Genomic DNA, 18636 nt, shown 5'->3' with positions numbered 1-18636 from the left:
TGTGGGGTGGGGTGAGGAGGAATTTAAACTTTCACAAAAACACTGACTTTCAGTTAATGCTGTTCAATGCAATCCCTTAAGATCAAGAAATTCAGAGCCAACATTCCTATTCAGTTTGAAACTTTTACCACACACTTATGCACGTGTGCACACATGCTGCAAAGGCCAAACAAACCTGTTCCCCAGTTCAGAGCTCACACAGCGCATATTACGATCCAACTGAACCCGACAAGCTGAGTTCGGAGGCAACACTTTTTTTGTAATCTCTTTCCTTGGCCCAGCTGTATAGTTGGGAGAACTGTTGGACAGGCTTTCAAGCATCAGATGCCCTTTTTGGTGACCTGAGAAAGGGAATAAGGCACCCAGTAGCTTGTTCAACAGCTCTCCCAACTATACAGTTGGTTCAATTAAAACAAACAAACAAACCAGAAAAAAAGCCTAGTCTCTCACCACTATGAGAACACTCCATGAATGAGCTGAACTCATTCATTTTTACTTTGAAGTAAAAATTTCCCAGGCATGTCACCATTACCTGCATGACCCAGTTTGTCACCGTCACCTGTATGCCCATGGCCAATTTGTGTGAATCAGTGTGAGGTGGGAGTGCAGCTTCTGTGTTTCTGTTGGACTGTCAGGAATGGGGTGTGTGCATTAAATTTTAGACCCCTAGTGAATCTGTCAAGCGTGCTTGGGTGTGCTGATGTGTGGGTGGGATGACACATGGGCTAGGACTGTGTGTGAATGCTGTTCTAAATGGCAATTCCCTTGATTTTTTACTGATGAGATTGCTCAAACACCAGAAGGGAAACAGAAGGAAGACAAAATGTATTATCTTTAAATCTCATGGTTTTAACCCCATTTCATGGCTGTTAGGACTCTACCTCATCATTTTTTAACACTTGCAGTTAGGGATACATTCATTATTCTGACCCTGTACCCAAATCCCAACAGTAAAAGAGAAAATCCTCCACTGGCAGGGGAAGGAATGGGCTTCTCACATCTTCTGGATCATCACAGCTATAACAGCACTTCAAAGCCTTGAGCTATTTCCCAGCTCTGAGTGGCACAGTTCTGTGACTGCACATGTCAAACAAGGCGGATTTGCAGGCGCCTACATTTGCAGACACCACTGTTTCTTGTCTGCAAAGGGCTCTGCATGCCAGAAGCTCTTCCCAGGGAACTGAGTGCTCAGTCATGCCTTGAAGTGTATTGGCCTGTAATAGCCATGTGGTCTACCAGGAGTCCCCAGAGACATGGTACCTCAGGGAGTGCTGCCATTGCTGTGTATGCCCTCCTGTGCCATAGTCCTTTTAGGTAGCTAACACAGTAACCCAAATGTCTAGCTGCTGCTGGCTCCTGTGTGAAGACTGTGATGAAGCTCTTTGTGCCCTCCTTCCCTCAGGAGCCAGCTGCTATCTGGCTGCAAGGCATTATCTGACTTGAAAGGCTATTTTAAGGAGACTTGAGAATAAGTTTAAAACCTTAAGGGAAATATAGTTGCGTGTGCTTTTGGGAATGGAATTCCAAACTTCAGACTATAGGTCCCTCAGGCAATCAAATGCCCCAAGAAAAACAGGATGAAATCTGGTGCATGAGGAATAAAGTTGCTCAAAAAAGGAAAATTATTGTCAATCTTGCACTGCCCTGGGAGAAAATTAAAGGGAAACAGGATTTTTATCTGAACAAACATTCCAGTTGGTTGCACATTAGTGAGGAGGGAATGATTTGACTGGAAACTGGGTTTTGGAGTCCTGGCAAATGACCAACATTTGGCCTGGCCCTGTAAAGTAACCAGGTAGAAGATTTTAAAAGGGAGGTGAGTTCCTTGTTGGAGCACAAGGTGTTTAGAAACATGATCCATCCTTGTGAGCTATTCCTCTGAACTGCACAGTTCAAGGTGCCTTTTGTTAACATAATCAACAAATTATTTTCCTTACTCTGAGCTTACTGTTCAGGCTTTCTCTGTGCAGCTTTCATCACTGATTCATCCACTTTCCCCTACTCCCCAGTCCAAAGAGAAACAAAATAAATCTGTTCCTTCTGGGCAGTGTGACTTAGAAATGGTATACAACTGCATATCACTATATATGAGAGAGAGAGAGAAAAAGTCACTGATATTTAGGGATCTTTCATTCCCCTCAATTTACTATTTCCCTCCTTAAAGGCCTCACAACTCAACAATAATCATTTTGGCTACTGAGGATGGCACAGGAATACTGCCATCACCAGCCCCAAAGCTGGATAGAGCTGATGCTGTTCAGACCGTTGCCCCTATGTCAGACTCAGCAATTGTTGGCCCACACAGCAAAGAACCAGGAGTAACCACAACTGGACCCTTGGATTTGGCCTCATCCACATATCCCTGTTCATTCATCCACACAGCAGTTATATGAACTCATGTTGCCCCCATTTTTTCCTTGCATTTGCCCTGTATACGCATTTTCTCTTCACAGTTGCTCTGAGGTGGCTCCCCCCATCTAATCTTTGCAGAACACAAAAACAGATGCCACAGGAATATGAAACCTGCCCCAGGCATGCAGCTCCACCAAACCTTGAAGAAGCTATGTTTCATTTCTGCGGTTGCACGGACAATTGTCTCTCTTGTTACCAATGAAACGCGTTTGCTCTGCTGATTTCTGTGAAGCCCTTAAGGAAAACAAAGAAGCTTCTGATGGAGGACCAATTACTTTGAATGTGGTCAACTCCGCTACTCCAGCCAACTTGAAGTGATAATGAATCCTGTGTCTCAGGCATAATCAATCTCCTGCTGTGTAACTGAACCTGCTGAAGCAATCCTGGGGGGATGGACTGGGCTGACAAGGAAAAAGGGCCCAGGAAGCTTGGAGAGGGTTGCTTAAAAATGAGAGGACTTCCCCTAGTGTTTTAGCCAAGTGGGTCCCCTTATTTATACACATACTTTTCTGTCCTGCAACACACCGGAGATCTGCTACTTCTGAGCAGGCTCGATTAATTGAGAAGCTAGAGGCTCTGAATTTCTTGATCTTAAGGGACTGGATTGAGCAGCATTAACCGAAAGTCAGTCTTTTTGTGAAAGCTTCAATTTCCTTCCGGCTTGCCTTCTGTTTGCCTTTTCGTTGATCGAGTGTGCTCCTCATGTAAACTGAGGCAAATTGCACTGCGCAGCATGCAGTTGTGTAAGTGGCAAAATGCACATCAGTGCACAGAAAATGACAGTGGCGCCCTTTTGAACCAAAGCACCTCTGATGTGTTTTAGTTCAAAAGTGCACCGCTGCCATCTTTTCAGTGCTAACATGCATTTTGCCACTTATACAACTGCAAGTGTCGCAGTGGCAGTGCCAGGCACTTTTCAAAATGCCCAGAGCTGTGGCACTTGCTTATGTAAAAATGCCACTTGTGACCATAAGAATCTGAGCTGCATGTCTGGATTCATTGTAACCCCAGAGTATGAGTGACCAAAACTGAGCGTGTATGCAACATTTTACAGAACAACATTAGATGTATCTTTTCATTTCAAAATCTTTGTCTCTTTCTCCATCACAACTACAAAGGTTGGAAACTGGCTGGTTTTTGGTCAGTTGCTTTGTAATTTAACATGGGAGCCAGATAAGGCAAAGCAGGGATTAACTGTATAAAGAATTAATACACACATGAATAAAATGAATGGCTTTCTTTGATTCTATTTAGCGCCAGCAGAAAAAAGAAATCAGCCATAAGCTAAAATACCTGAAAACATGCATGTTTCCCAAACAAAACATCAGCCCAAGGGATATTTGCTGCAGTAGACTTTAAAAAAAACTACTGCCCAAGCTCTCTAACTCCTTGAAAGAGACAGCTCTTTTATGGACAGAAGACAGGATGACTTGCCCACAAGAGGAGACAGGAATCATTCATCTTCAGACAGAGCCTGGCTGACTGCTCACTAGCATGGACCCTGCCAGCTTACCAAAGGATGAGATAGTCTGTGACAGCTAAGGTTTACCACTGGCAGGTTAAATGGAGCAATACTAACTCAGCATCCTTTATGCTGGGCTCTGCAGTGCTGCTACAAGGACCTTTACTATGCGCTCAGCTAAAAGTGCTGCGCACTCAACTCTAATTTGTTGGTTAAAAGCTATTCAGAAATTAATACATTTAATTAACCCTTAGTGTTTTCTTACTGTTTGTTGAACTGTAAGCTCTGTTGTCAGGGGCTCTGTGTGACACCAAGCACAATGGGGTTCCACCCAGTCCATGACTGGGCTCCTAAGTACTACTGCACAGCAGATAGAGAACAACCAGTTAAAGGAAAGACTCCAAACAAAAAAATATTATTCCTATCTGTTGCAGTTTTTTCTATAAAAGCAGTTTGAGTCAAAAGTGGGGGAGGTTGTTTTTGACAAGGACAATGGTCCATTTATATCAGAGAAGCAAAAGGAATGCCAGGCTTTTCAAAGAAGAGTGAGAAATCATGAATTCATGGGAAATCAGCCTGGAGAGAGGAAACATCCATACTAGGCATTGTACGTGTGAAAGGTGCAGCTTGGTTGTCTTGGTCCAAGTGATGGGAGGCTGTGGGAAGGTGTATGACACAAGGCATTTAAAAAGTGCCAGGGATAGAATCTGGGAGGTACTGTAGCAGCTTTCTTTAAGTAGTAGTGAATAACCAGAAGTATTTACCCAGCTTCCCACAATTTTGGATCTGAAGAACGGGGGGGAGAAGGACAATATCCCTTAGAGATCTCTACTACATGAACTGGGTGAGGTATGTGAAATAATAGCTCCCTTCCCAATGCAAGGGAAAGACTATAGAGCAGCTTTACAAACATAAATCACCCTCAGAGGAACATAGCTGTAAGCATAGCTTGGATAAGCTAACGGTGGGAATTTGGCTCGATAGGGCTCTTATCTAGGTACAGAAATGTCAACACTGTATGAAGGTTTTAAAGAACAGCCTTTAAAGTAAAAGTATTTAGCAATCAAAGTTTCCTAGGCACTCACAGGAGAATGTGGTTTGTTAATAAAACCACTTGCCCTTCCTTTCCTGAACCAGTACAGGGATCACTTTAAAGTGTCAACTATTGAAAATGCATCTTCTAGCTTTAAAACAACTGTAAAACTCTCTTATAAAGCATTTCCTTCCTACTTAGTAAAAAATGTTCCATTGTGACCCGTGCAGAATACAAATTTGTTGATGTCTCATGGAATATTTGACAACTCTGTTCATTTGATGTAACTGTGTTAATAGCTCATCCTTTTTGTATTTCTCATTTACAAAGAACCAGAATCTGTCATATCAGTGGTTTCAGCTGCTCTTTTCCTGTCTGAAGTCATAGTAATAGGAGACTGACAGGTCATCACGTTCAGCCCCTGATACTGGAGACAATACAAAGGAATGTATTGCACTAGCACAATGATTTGTGATGCCACACAATTGGCTACTGTGAAAAGGGTTTTCAGGACAAACAAAACCAGGTAAGAAATAAATGACAGAAGAAATGAACTTCCAAGAAGATCCTGCAAGAAGTTCTAGTCATATAAACAGGAGAAAGGAAATTAATGCTGCATTACCAGGGTTAGAACTGCAGGCCTGTGACAATTGTGGGAGCCTCCATGTACTGAAGATATTCAACTCTGGTCTCTTTTTTAATAGTCTAACAGTCTCATCCCTCTGCATAGGCCTGACTGATAGGATAGGAACTGAAATAACTCTGCTTCCACTACTAGCTTTGTAACCATGCCAGCAACTGAAGGTGTAAACCCCCTTTCCATCTAAAGGGTTCAAAGCCCTTCTTGGACCTACTGTATACAATTGGACTCTATGCAAAGTTAACTCTACAGCATCTTTTGTTATATGCATCTGTTTAGGAGACCGCAAGAAGCCTCTAGACATAGATAAACTATCCTACCAAGGCTTTGCTAATCTACCTATACCAGGAAAACCCTCAGTGGGGATGCACCTGCAAAATTTTCTGATACAGTTACACCTGCCTGAAATGACTAAGTTGTACCAGCAAAAGGCAATTCTTTCCATACTCTTAGCAGGCATAGCCAGGCTAGCCCTAGTAACCACTATCCATGCCTCAGCTGGATTTTGGGTAAACTCTGGTAACAAGGTTCACACTTAAGTCTGTACCTGCTGAAGCTTCTGCTACAACCACATCCTCAGAGCTCAATCAATAACCAGCAGACTGTAACACACACACTCATCTCTGCAGTGCCTCTCTCTTTCTTTCTTCCAGGTACAAGTCAAGGCATTGGTGATCTTTTTAAAGATTGCGTGACCTAACTCTCTGAGGGACCCCTCTTGCCTTCTACTCCAAGACGTGAATAAGGGCTTCCTCACCTGGTCTTAACTCCAGAATTCCTATCCCTGTGCCCACTGTCAGAGCTGGAGTCAGACAAGCTTCCAGAAAGTAAATCTGGCATTTATCTGGTTTGCCTTTAAGGAGAATTTCCCTTCCTTCTCTCCCCCCTCCCCACTCCCAATTCTGCTTCTAGTACATCAGACAGCAGCTGCGACACCAAGCAGGTCCACATATGGCAAGCTGGTTAAAATGTTTGTAACTAAGAACTCTGATGCCATGGTGATATGCACTCTACAAACTATTAAAAATGAAAAAAAATAAAGTGATGCCTGCAGCTCCTTAAGAAAATCATGCTCAAAAGGAAACTTCATGTTTGTCCGGACAAGCTTTCCAGCTTCTGGCCTCTGTTTCTGCAGACACCAACAATTCTGGGTACAATCCTGAGCATGCAAATTAGACCACACACATTTAAGACCATCTCTTCTCTGCAAAAATTTGGGCCCACAGTTATTTACTATGTTGTGCCTGCACCAAGGCAGTGCAGTTAAAGTCAAACTGAAAAATTCTGATCCTTGCAAGTCAGGAATCAAACATAACCGTTCTTCCTCCAGTCAGAGGTCACCTCTTAAAAATAGAACCTTTTTAACCACCCTCATTTTTGGGTACTAAAACCATTCAGTTGTAATGATCAATATCATACCACAGTAAAAAGCATGCAACAGATTGGGCTCTTCCCTCCTTTTGATGACAGTTTATTGACCTTTGCTTCTTGCTTTCTCAGCCATTATTTGGCAAATGTGACTTCACAAAAGGCAGGTGGGACTCCCAGCTGTGTCCTCAATATGCCAATGCTAATGCCAGCAGTATCAGCTTCCTCACAACTTGGCCCTATTAGCTCTAGTTAGAGGGGTCTGGCAGAAGTTTCCTTCACAGCAGAGCCCTAGTCATAGTAGCATATCTCCTGCAATGCAAACTTCCTCACACAGCAGCCTCAGCTCACTTTCTGGCAGTTCTAAGCCTCCTTTGTAGCAGTGTCTGGTCTAGGCCAGTTGAGAACTCAGGGATTATAGCTTTGTCTGCTGCCCAGTTTCTGTCACACTTAGGGCATGTCTTCAGTGCTGAATTAGCCCTACTGATCTACACCCAGTTAGCCTAGCCCTAGTGAGTAGCCACATTTCACAACAGTCGAGTTCCTGCATCTTCACTGGGATCACACTCCTGTGTGTACATCACTAGGACTTCTGTGGGTATCTCCCATGGTTTTGTGTGCTTTAGTAAAGCTGAGCTACTATAAATTCTCTCCCAGTGAATTGTGGGAGAATTATTTTCTGTCCTTCTGGGCATGGAGGACACACAATGATTCAGTCTATACATCAGGGGCGGGCAATTATTTCGGGCGGAGGGCCACTTACCCAGTTTTGGCAAGCTGTTGAGGGCTGCATGGGTAGCCCCACCCCTTGGCAGGTGCCCCGCCCCCTGGTCACCATCTTGGGAACAATGTCTCAGGGCCAGTGCCAGTGGGGCCCAGAAGGGAGCGCAGGCTGGCAGTGGTCTATGGAGCCGGGTTGGGCTGCACCAGCAGGTAGAGGGGGGAGCTAGCCCAGTTCCATAGAGCCCCTGCCGGCTGGGACCCTGTACTCCTGCCGCCCTGCTCTGGGCCCTGCCGGCGCTGGCCCCAGGACACCAGTGTGGGCCCTGCACACCCGCTCACTCCCAGTGCCCCCCCAGCCCTGCGGTACAGGCAGGGGGCAGCGTGCAGCCCCAACACCCTGCTCTGCATCAGGAAACGAACTGGTGCGGAGCACAGGGAAAAGTGGCCCCTCTCCTGATCCATGGTCGGCGCTCCATGCTGCAGCCACTCGCAGCCCACACGGGGCTGTCTTGAGAAGGCACAGGTGGAGGCTGGGGTGGAGATGCAGCAGATGTTTGCGGCTGGCCCTGGTTCTGGGCATCTGCTGACAGCACAGAGCCTGGGCTGAGGGGCAGGGGCTTTGAGTGGATTTTGTTTTGAGCAGGCACAGGCCACCCCAGGCGGGCTGCGAGCGGCTGCAGTGTGGGGCACTGGGCTGCTTTTCCCACACTCAGCACCAGCTTGTAACCTGCCCCCGCTGCCAGCCTGGGCCCCGTGCCAGCTCCATGCGTGCCTGTTGGGGCTGCTCTGTGGTGGGAGCAGCTGCAGCCCCCACCGCTTGCTGTGCCGGGCAGCGTTTGCCACCGCCGCCTGTGGGCTGCCCACTGTACAAGCTCCGGGCAGGCAACAGCAGCAAACACTGCCCGGCATGGAAAGCGGGGGCGCCACAGCTGCTGCCGCCATGTGTAGCCCCGATGCGCAAGCCTGGAGCTGGCACGGGGCCCAGGCTGGCAGCGGTGGCAGGTTACAAGCTGGTGCAGAGCGTGGGGGAGAAAAGCGGCCCCTCACCCGCCCTGTGGCTGGCGGCCCGCACTGCAGCCCACCTGGGGCTGCCTGTGCCTGCTCGGGACAGCCCCACATGGACTGCGATCAGCTGCAGCAGGGAGCACTGGCCACAAGGCAGAGGAGGGGCTGGTTTTCCCCAGGCTCCTTCCCTGCCCTTCTTTCCCCACCACCCACCTTACCTGAGCTTCCTGAGCCGGGGCAACCACATGGTCCCTGCTGGGGCTTTTGGCTGGGGAGGTGGGGCCAGGAGGGCGCTGCTGTTGCTGGAGCATGCTGGAATTCCCCTGGGTCCTGCTGCCCCTGGTTCCTGTCATTTTTTTACAGGAACCAAAGACAGAGAAATATTAATTTTCTAAATTTTTTAGGAGTCCCACGGGCTGGATAGAATGGCCTTGCAGACCAGATCCAGCTTGCGGGCCATATTTTGCCCACCCCTGGTCTACATCCTTGCAGCTATGGAGATGGGTTATCAGCCTTAACAAAAGAAGTGTTGCCTCCAGCCAGATCAGCTTGTCTTGGATGAAAGTACCAGTAACATTGGGCGAGAAGGTTCTGTGTTAGATGAAACCAAGTTAGAACCAAGTAGCAGCCATGTCCAACTCTACAGTGAAGACATAACAGAGCACAGACTGTCTCTCCTCCTTCGGTTTACTGTTCCTCCTAGACTCCTTTAATCAGAAGTGTAGATCATAGCTATGGCTCTGGGGCACAGCAGACAGCCAATAAAAAAAAAGAATAGTCTCCACATGAGAGGCCACATGTGGGACTTTCCCTGACAGACACCAGCACAGACCACAAATATCACTGGAGCCATTGCTCCCCAACCTGTGCGAGTCACTTCACACTTAGAGCAGCTAAAGGATCCCCAATAACAAACTCACCTGCTACTGCACATTGTACAAGTCACAGTAGAGGCTGCTTATTTGTTGTTACATTACAAATGGTGCATAGAGGAAGAGAGACTGGATTGTTTAGCAGCTTATCCTCTTGAATGGAAGAAACCCAACACGCAGTAAACCAGTTGCAAATGGCAGCAGCCAACACCTGTGTGCAGACTTCCCAGAGGAAACAAAACCACACCCCACTCATGGGATGCTGAGAAACTAGTCTTGCTTCCAAAGTGCCACAGGCCCCCTCTATACAAGCACTACTGGGGAAACATATTAAAACCCTATTGTCCCAAGATAAAGAATAAACTTGTTTTACACTAAATAAGGCCCAATTCTAGTTTAAGAATCATGCTGAAGCATCAGAGGTTGTCTGTAGTACATTTAATGCACACAATTCAGTCCCTGAAAAGGGAAATTATGCTTGAACTTATTAATAGTTCTCTGACACTTACATGCATGAACACAACACTGCATTTGTTCTGAAGCCAGAGCTTCTCATTAGCCTACTGACTTTGGTCCTGATCTGGTGTAAGCATCTATTAACCCAGCATCCAAAGCTGCAGGGAACATTTAGGAAAACTTCTGCAGACATTATGCTGCAGGGGGCACAAGATGTTTATTTTTCTCCCCCCTGTTTACTTGCTATTTATACAGACACTGGTGTCTGGAAACCACAAGCAGTTAGCTCTGCTGCACCAAGCAGGCACTGCTATAACCAGAGCGGAGAATTGCTGTCTGAGATCAGAGCTGGCAGCCAAGTCAGAGCTGCCAGCCATCACTGGTGGGATAAGGGCCAGTAGCAACATACGAGTGTCCAGGAAAGAAAGGAGCCAGCCAACATGTACAACTCTCAACATGTCTAATTGTGAATGAGAGGAGGAAAGATTATTTCTTAATTAAGTTGGGGCCCACGCTAATAAAAAGTTTAAGAAACTCTGATATAGGGGAGCTTCAGGAAAAATCCATCTGGAAATGTATTGAAAAGTAGCTAGCATTTTGCTTCAATTATTTGTGTGCATGTCTTGAGGGCCTGATTCCAATTCCATCAAAGTTAAAACTGCAGCAACAAAAATGCCTCCAAGACTTTGGAACAGGCCCATCATGAGAATCTGAAGGAAACAGGCTTTATTTTTGGACTTGTAGTTCTCCCCACTGTGCCAGTAGAAATTATTTTGCATAGTTGACATTTGTGCAGCTACATCTTCTGGCTCAAGCTCCCTCTCCACCCCCCACTCCAATATTAAAGAAAGCAAATTAAAGGGGCGAGATTCCAGAGGTAACTGGAGCCCTAAAGCCAAAATTAGAGTGCCAAGCTGAACTGACTGATAGTCAAGTATCTCACAGACGTAAGGTGCTTGAACTTGTTAAACCTCCCAAGCAATTTGTTACTGCATCAGTTGCGAGACACCAGTAATAACAAATAATTCTAAGTCAACCTATTTTCCTTCCCAGGGTAGATACATGGACTAACAAGCATTTTAGTGTGCAAGGATCTTTTAAATAAGACCTTAAAAACAGAGGCTCTGTGGGGTGTGCATGGAGATTAAAAGATACGTTGCAGTGGCAAGTTTCCCTGTGTTAATGTTGTGCTGTGTTTGCTAGCTAAACATCATCCTCCACCACTGCAGTGTCTGTTCCTTAATCATAGAAAATTAGGGTTGGAAGGGACCTCACAACATCATCTAGTCCAACCCCCTGCTCAAAGTAGGACCATCTCCATCTAGATCGTCCCAGTCAAGACTTTGTCTACCCAGGTCTTCAAAACCTCCAAGAAGGTTCCAGAACTTCTCTTGGTAACCTGTTCCAGTGCTTTACTACACTCCTAGTGAGAATTTTTTTCCTAGTATCTAACCTTAAATTCCCTTGGTTCAACTTGAGCCCAATGTTCTTTGTCCCGTTATCTGCCACCGCTGAGATCCATCCTCTTTGGAGCCAGCCTTCAGGTAGTTGAAGGCGGTTATTCAACTCAGTCTTCCTTCTCCAGACTGAATAAACTCATAAATCATGTTCCCTAGCCCTCTAACCATTTTCATTGATCTTTGCTGGACTCACTCCAATTTATCCACATCCTTGCTATAGTGGGGGACCCAAAACTGGACACAGAACTCCAGATATGGCAGTGTTGACTTGAGGCGAAGAATCATGTCCCTTGATCTGCTGGAAACACTCCAACAAATGAAGTCCAGTACACCCTTAGCCTTCTTTGCAACAAGGTCACACTCTTGGCTCATACTCAGCTTATTTTCCAGTGTAAGCCCCAAGTCCTTTTTTGCAGAGCTGTTGCTTAGCCACTTGATCCCCAGATTGTATTAGTGCATAGGGTTGTTCCATCCCAAATGCAGGACTTTGTGCTTGTCCTTATTGAAGTAGATGAGATTTCTTTTGGTCCAATCCTCCAATTTGTCTAGGTCTCTCTGAATCTTAGCCCTACCTGCTACTATTTCCCCCAGCTTGGTGTCATCTGCAAAATAGTGTTGTGTGAGAGAAAAACGCAACATACCACATCTCTAGCCCCTTCCCGCAAAGTATCTTAATGCACTTCACAAGCTTCCATTGAATTAAACCTAACTGCATGCTTCAGCTGCCTTTGAGCTGGTTGGGGAGGAAAGGTAATGGATTACTAATAATTATACTTAGGAGAAGGCCCCTTTAAGCTAGGAGAGCAGGAAAGAGGACCTTAAAGTACATGTAAAAACCTTTGTGTCATTGAAAATCAGGCCCGCAAAAGTAAGAAAGATAATCCCTGCTTAAGGGCATCAAACAGGAATGGTAAATACAAGATAGATATTTTCTCTAAAAGACAAGCTCTGGTTCAAATACAAAATTAATTTATGAAAGTTCCACAGCCACTGTTACACAGAAGATCTAGCCAATGATCACAATGGTCCTCTTCTGGTCTTGCAATTTCTGAAAGACCTCCTGAAGATTATCATAAAGAAGATGGGAGAAGAAAAATTGGACAATCCTTTGGAGAACCTCCAAAGGTAATTTTTAATGAAGGCATGTTATTCTCTGCATCTCCTCATTTGGAAGTCTAGGGGGGCTGTTACCTATCAACAATTTGTTGGAACAGCTTTCATCACCATAGCTTTCTGTGAAACCTCAAGGTGCTTACCTGCTCCACATGGGGCTTCTTGGCGAAGGAGATCCTGGCTATAGAGTGAGAAGCTATAGAGAGCTCCTGTCCATTCACCTCTCCTTCTTCCACCTCCACAAGACCTGGCATGAGAAGCAAAATTATTAAATGTCACAATAACATATAAAGGGTAACTCTGCTACAGTTACGTACTATGATTTTGTACGACTAAACACTACTATCCCTAGCAACATCTGCCAGGTCAAATACCACAATTAATAAGTGGAATCCTGGACACACTGGCAAATTACCTGAATTAGGCTTGATAACCCCAGGAGGCAGGCAAAGAACATGCTGGACAGTTTTAGGTGCATTTTTTGCAGTCAATCAGATTTTCAAATCCTTTCAGTTTTAATAACTTGGGTGAGGTCCTCATGTCCACTCTGCTGCCTTCAAACTGTGTAAAAGGGCTGGTGTCATGTAAAGGGGTCCCAAGGCCCCTCTTTTCAGTCTTTAGAAGAAGTAGAAGACAACAATAAAGATGCCCTCCAAGGAACCTGCCCTAACTCTGGGTAATTAAGGAACATAACCCAAGCCAAATGGCATGTCAGGAACAGGACCATAATATGTAGCATGACAGAAATCCTAGGTAGTGCTGCGAGTTGTAGGGGAACTTAGGGAGGCTGCCATATGGATGTCTATGCCAAGAGTTATGCCAAGGTACCATAGCTACCCAGGATACAGAGGGTGCAAAGGTGACCAAAAGCTACCCTGCCCCTATGGTTATGAGCTCTGTGCTGTACCCTGGCCACTTTAATAAGGGGCATACTCTAGGAGTAGGAAATTGTGAACCATAGTGTACATCTGCCTGTGCTTACAGCATGACCTATATAGATTTCAGGGCAGATGCAGGTGTGAAAACTTCATACAGGTCCAACAGTGTTTTGTAACTTAGGTGAGTGCTGCCATTTCCTTCTTCCACAAGAGAATTCACAGAGAATAGAACAAATTGGGAAGGCAATGGGCTGGTACCTGTATTCTGGGCACTGATGAAGGCCACCTTGTTAGTGTCAGGTTTGAGGCGGATGAATCCACATTCACGATGCATTGGCTTCCTGGTATCTGGATGGAAGGCATTGAACCTGTTGGGAAATTGGGACGCTAAAACTACCAAAGCTCTGTGATGAGGGTAGCAAATACACAGGGGGGTTAGCCCAGCTTCATCTCAGAGACACTGGTACTTTGTTCAACCACAATGTCATCAGTAGGGGTCTACTTAAATCGTAGTTAGACTTACATTAATAATAGTTTTTCATGGTTTGGTTGAGGCATAGAGAGCAAATTCTGGGAATGTTTTGCAGATGTGCACCAGCAGCCACACTCTTCAGTGCTGACTGACGGAGAGGCACAGGGGTGGGGGCAGCTGTCATCTTGACTACTGGCTGCCCTTCACGCGGCCCTGCCCCTCACCAACAATTGATGGAGAGGCCTGGAATGAGACAAGGGGGCAGCAGCCAGCTTTTCCGTTACCCTTCATGCTGCCCCGCCAGCCACTGCCGTCCCCTCCCAGGTGGACTGCAAGGCTGGGCCATTGTGGCGGCAAGGACCACTGGGGAGCCAGCACTTTATTTTTATTAAGTTTATTTTTGTTTTTGATTTTGCAGACAATCCCAGATTTTGCGGTTTCTGCAAAAATCACGATTTAAGTAGAACCCTAGTAATTAGCATTGCTCACAGTTACACTACTGTAACTTTCAATTAAAGTAATATGAAGAAATATGCCCAAGCTCTAGAGGTAACCAGTGTGCCATGCAGCAGTAGCTATCACTTCAGCACCGGCAGGTCCACACCTGTGAAGGACATTTCATCCACTGCTAATAATGATAGCTCTACTTCATTTTTTATGCTCAGGCCTGGGATCTGCCACTCAGTCTCCAATACAACAAAACTGGTTGAGAGGAATCCTTGAACATCCAGTTCTTTCTCTGATTTTGGGGCCATGGTTTGCTGCATATCTTCGTCCTTAGGCCACTAAATCTCTATTACAATAGTGCCTTTCTTCTCATCTGCAAGGCTGGCAGGCTGCCTCCTCCAAATATCAGCCTGCCATAGGCACCACAGATCAGACCATCACTGCCCTTAGTGCAAAAGTGCAAACATGGCTGCTCATAGACATGCAGATCTCCATCAACTCAAGGACTTGGGTTTTGGACAATCCTACTCTGCATGTACAATAGATTGTTCTGGTATTGCACTACCAGGTTAATGTAGGCACCTGATTATTAGGCACTCCCAGACTAGTGCAGCACTGTTTCCATTGCTCCTTTCTCTTTCATGAAGCTGGGTGGAATTTGTGATACCTCATCTCTTTGAATGAGAGAATTCAAGCCTTCCTCTGAGCTGCTACTACTTCTACTCTGGGGACTCTCTATTCAAACAGCACTCTACAGACATACATCAGCAGTAGTCCTTTCCCACAACTCTAACATGCACACTGACTAGGAACCTATTGAAATCCCCATCACAGTCTGCAATGGATCACAGAAATCTCCCCTCTTCTCAAAAGGGGCCTGTATCTGGACTCTGTAAAGTGCTCTAACTAATTAGCAGAAATCCAGATGTTAAGTGTACAAGTACAGAATGGACCCAAGAACACGTCAGGGTCTGCCACGTGGCAGCAATGATTAATTACCAAAAAGCACTCCGAGCTAAGCATTCAAAGAACATATTTCACATGTGAAGTCAGGTATAATTATGAAACATTGTTTTTACATGCATAAGAGACCTACCACACAGAGTGCCCAATACACAGACCATCAGCACGTTCTCCAACAATCCAAGTACTTGGGAGAATTAGGAATAAGAAACCATGAGAGGAGCTGGGCACCCAGTCATGGGAAGGTTTGTGTGCTTGCAGTTTACATTGCTCACTAATCTTTTTTTTTTGTTTATGAATGCAGAAATGGGTCCTTTGGGGTTTGGCCTTGCCTAACCCCAGAAAGCATATAGCTTTAAGTGCTCCGGTATAATTAAAGTGGTAGAGCCCCTCTGGTATGAATGAGTTCTACTGGCATAATTATGCTTATACCAGTATAACTTGTTCTCATACAGGAAATAATTATACTGATATGTGTATCTACACTAGAATTGTACCGGTGCAGATCACACGCCTAACTGACATAATGATGCTACTAAAGAATCTGTGTGCACTTGGAATGCATGCATCATTTTTGCACAGTGTTGAGAGCCTACAACTATTCTTTCCACCTGAATTCAGCACAATGATCTTTCTACCTCTAAAGAGTAGCAGGCTAACACCAAGCTGTTACTGAAAGTATTATCCAATGTGCTCCAAATCTCTTGCTTATTCCCCACATGCAGTTTCTTAGACCTAAATATCCAAAATGGTTAATTAACATAGATAGCTCACTTAAATCTGTAGTGGGGTCTAAGCAAAACTAAGTGAAGCAGAGCAGATGCTGTTCTAAGGATACTCTTCTCTGGCTCAGTGGGAAGACTGCCTGTCTTGGGCATTATGATAGTGTAAATTTGTGTGCCTCTAAATCCATTACCTCCTGCCTAAGTTTAAGTGACTAAGAAGAATATTTAAGATACAAGTACTGTGTGGGCAGCATGGAGAGAGGCTTGGTCTCTCTCTCAGAACCACTTTCACTCCCAACCTTCCAATTCCTCCACTGCTGGGCTCTCAAAACTTTTCACCCTGGGGCCCATAAGGAAGGACTCTGTTGATTTGTTGTAGCTTGCAGAAGACAGGTCACTACCACATGCAATACTCAGAGGCATGGCTGAGTGCTTAATCCTGCCTACACACATCTGTGTTCCTATTTAAATGTACCATAATTGTTCAATGTTCAACTGCAAGGAAGCACAACTGCATGTTTTATCAGGTGAACAGCTGCTGATGGTTAGGTGTGTCATCCAGGCATGTGGAGTCCAGGCTGTTCAGCATTTCTGAAAAAAATCAGGTGACTTTGAGCCCATCAAATACTCTCATGTGATGAGTGAATAATTTTCATGTTACTTTCTAATGTGCAGCTGGCAAACCCATTAGGAATTGGGCACACTCCAACCCCAAGGCTACTGCTAAGACAAACAGTTCTAGACTTACGAGAAGTTTAGCATTGGTTGCCCAACATGGGAGATGTGCACCTCTTCCAGGTACTGAAATGGCTTCATTGTAGGGAAGGTGCCATCTCCTGGGGGGTCTGAAAGCCAGGTGCCCAGCATCCAAGAGAGGGGCTCAATCACAGGATTCAGTTGGGGGGTCTCTGTGAAGAAGGAGGAAAGAATCAGAAAACTTGGGATTCACAGATTTACTTAAGTCTTGTCAGCTGTGTACAGTAAAGGTCAGCCCCAAAAAGCCTCTCTGCTATTTACTGTGTGCTATCATTACTCCTTGACCCAATCAATGATACCTACAAAGTATGAACTAAACTGAGGAACAAAACTGTGGAGAATGAATCTGCCTCTCAGCTTTGCAATTAAAATGACACTTAATTGCACCCAGCACCTATGGAAGTGACCAGCCTCAAGCTCCTCCCATCAATATAGATTGGGAATATCATAATCAGAACACTGAAAATTTAGGGCCTGAAAGTAGGCACCAAAATATAGTTACCCATCTAATTATGTGATTTTTCAGAAGAGCTAAGCATCTGCAGGTTCCTCTTGGCTTGGTATATAGTGTAGCTGATTCAGTGCTTCTAAAAAAATAAATCAGATCAAATTTAGGAGCCCAACTTCTGGTACTCAAGATTCAAAAGCCTAGCCTTGCTCTCTAGTAAGGGCTAAGATGTAGGACCTGTGCTATTAAGGATCCTTCTGACAACCAGTTTAAATGTAGCTTCACAAGAAAGCATGAGTGACAGCCCTTTCCACCACCACGACTGATGCTACCTTGTTGGAGGGGATGTGAACATAACAGGGGTAGAAAGGAAAATGAAGGATTTCTGAGATCAAAAGGACTGGATACACTCTTCTGTAGTACTTGAAACAGTGATGACCTTACCCTCTTGCCAACCAAGTTCCAGCTTCATTACAAAGCAGGGGGCTGCAGGCCAGAGTATTTTACAGGTCATGTTCCTACCGAAAAGATTATAAGAATGGTGAACCTAAAATAGAGATAACTACTGTTTACACTGACCCAGAACTGCCCTATTCAATATCTCACCAATGTGCTCCCAAGGGAAGCCACAGAGGCATGAGAGAATCCAGCAGAGAAGGACTCACGCAGAAACCCCTAAACAGGCCTACCTGGCAAACACTGCTGTGCTCTAAGCCAAAGAGAGAATGACTCCAATTCATGCTTGGATACAAAATAGCAAGATACCAGCAGGGCCAGAAGCTGGTGTTGGAAGAGGTCAGTAAGGTTGCCATTTCCCTCCTCTCTGCTGAACACTTAAGTCAGCTGCTCTCCCATTGCTAGAAATGGAGGCAGGGCTTCTGTGAAAGCTACTCTGCTTAGGCTTTTGGCTGGGTATAAACCAGTCAAAAGACTGATGCTTGAAGGTTAAAGAAAAACTGGAACAGAGAGGTGCACTGTTCCATTGTTGCATTAACAGAATCAAAAGAAATCTGTCTCCTAAAGAAGGTGTTTTGTTTCATGAGTCACTGGAAGAGGGATGACTTTGATAAGCAGCATTTCAGCACTTTTTGTGCAACGTGATTTAATAGGGTGTGTGCCATCAGAAAAAAAAACAATCAAGGAACTCGAGACAGACTGACAATTGAGAACCCATCTGAACAGCAAAGCATTTCCAAGCTTCTGAAGCAAACAAGGAAAGGTTTACACCACCCACATTACATCAGAGAAGCCCTGCACACACAGACATGGGTGTGGCCCGTAAAACTAGGCTGGAAATATTAAGCATTGTGAAGATGGACATCAAGATCCAAGAATCACTCTGTTCCGCTCCTGCACACCAGCTCATGGACTCGCACTCTCAGGCCAGTGGGGAGGAGTTTACA

At 45.2% G+C, this 18636-nt stretch overlaps 1 protein-coding gene across 5 annotated transcripts in view; it reads right to left on the bottom strand.

Moving 5' to 3' along the window:
* THAP4 (THAP domain containing 4) overlaps window positions 1-18636 on the bottom strand; it is a 38915-nt gene that overhangs the window by 3135 nt on the left and 17144 nt on the right. For 2 of the 5 annotated variants that reach the window (XM_025216962.1, XM_006034869.3), the window contains 3 exons: window positions 16778-16937; window positions 13681-13790; window positions 12688-12791 (listed from right to left, as the gene is read on the bottom strand). In XM_025216962.1, coding sequence (XP_025072747.1) covers window positions 12688-12791; window positions 13681-13790; window positions 16778-16937 — 374 coding nt within the window. Of the gene's footprint in view, window positions 1-12687; window positions 12792-13680; window positions 13791-16504; window positions 16621-16777; window positions 16938-17287; window positions 17309-18636 lie in introns of those variants that run through there. The other 3 variants (XM_025216964.1, XR_003096483.1, XM_025216963.1) reach the window with 3 other exon arrangements.

The sequence above is a fragment of the Alligator sinensis genome, unplaced genomic scaffold, assembly GCF_000455745.1.
Source record: "Alligator sinensis unplaced genomic scaffold, ASM45574v1 scaffold863_2, whole genome shotgun sequence".
Taxonomy (NCBI): domain Eukaryota; kingdom Metazoa; phylum Chordata; order Crocodylia; family Alligatoridae; genus Alligator; species Alligator sinensis.
This window is presented reverse-complemented; position numbering and strand designations above follow the sequence as displayed.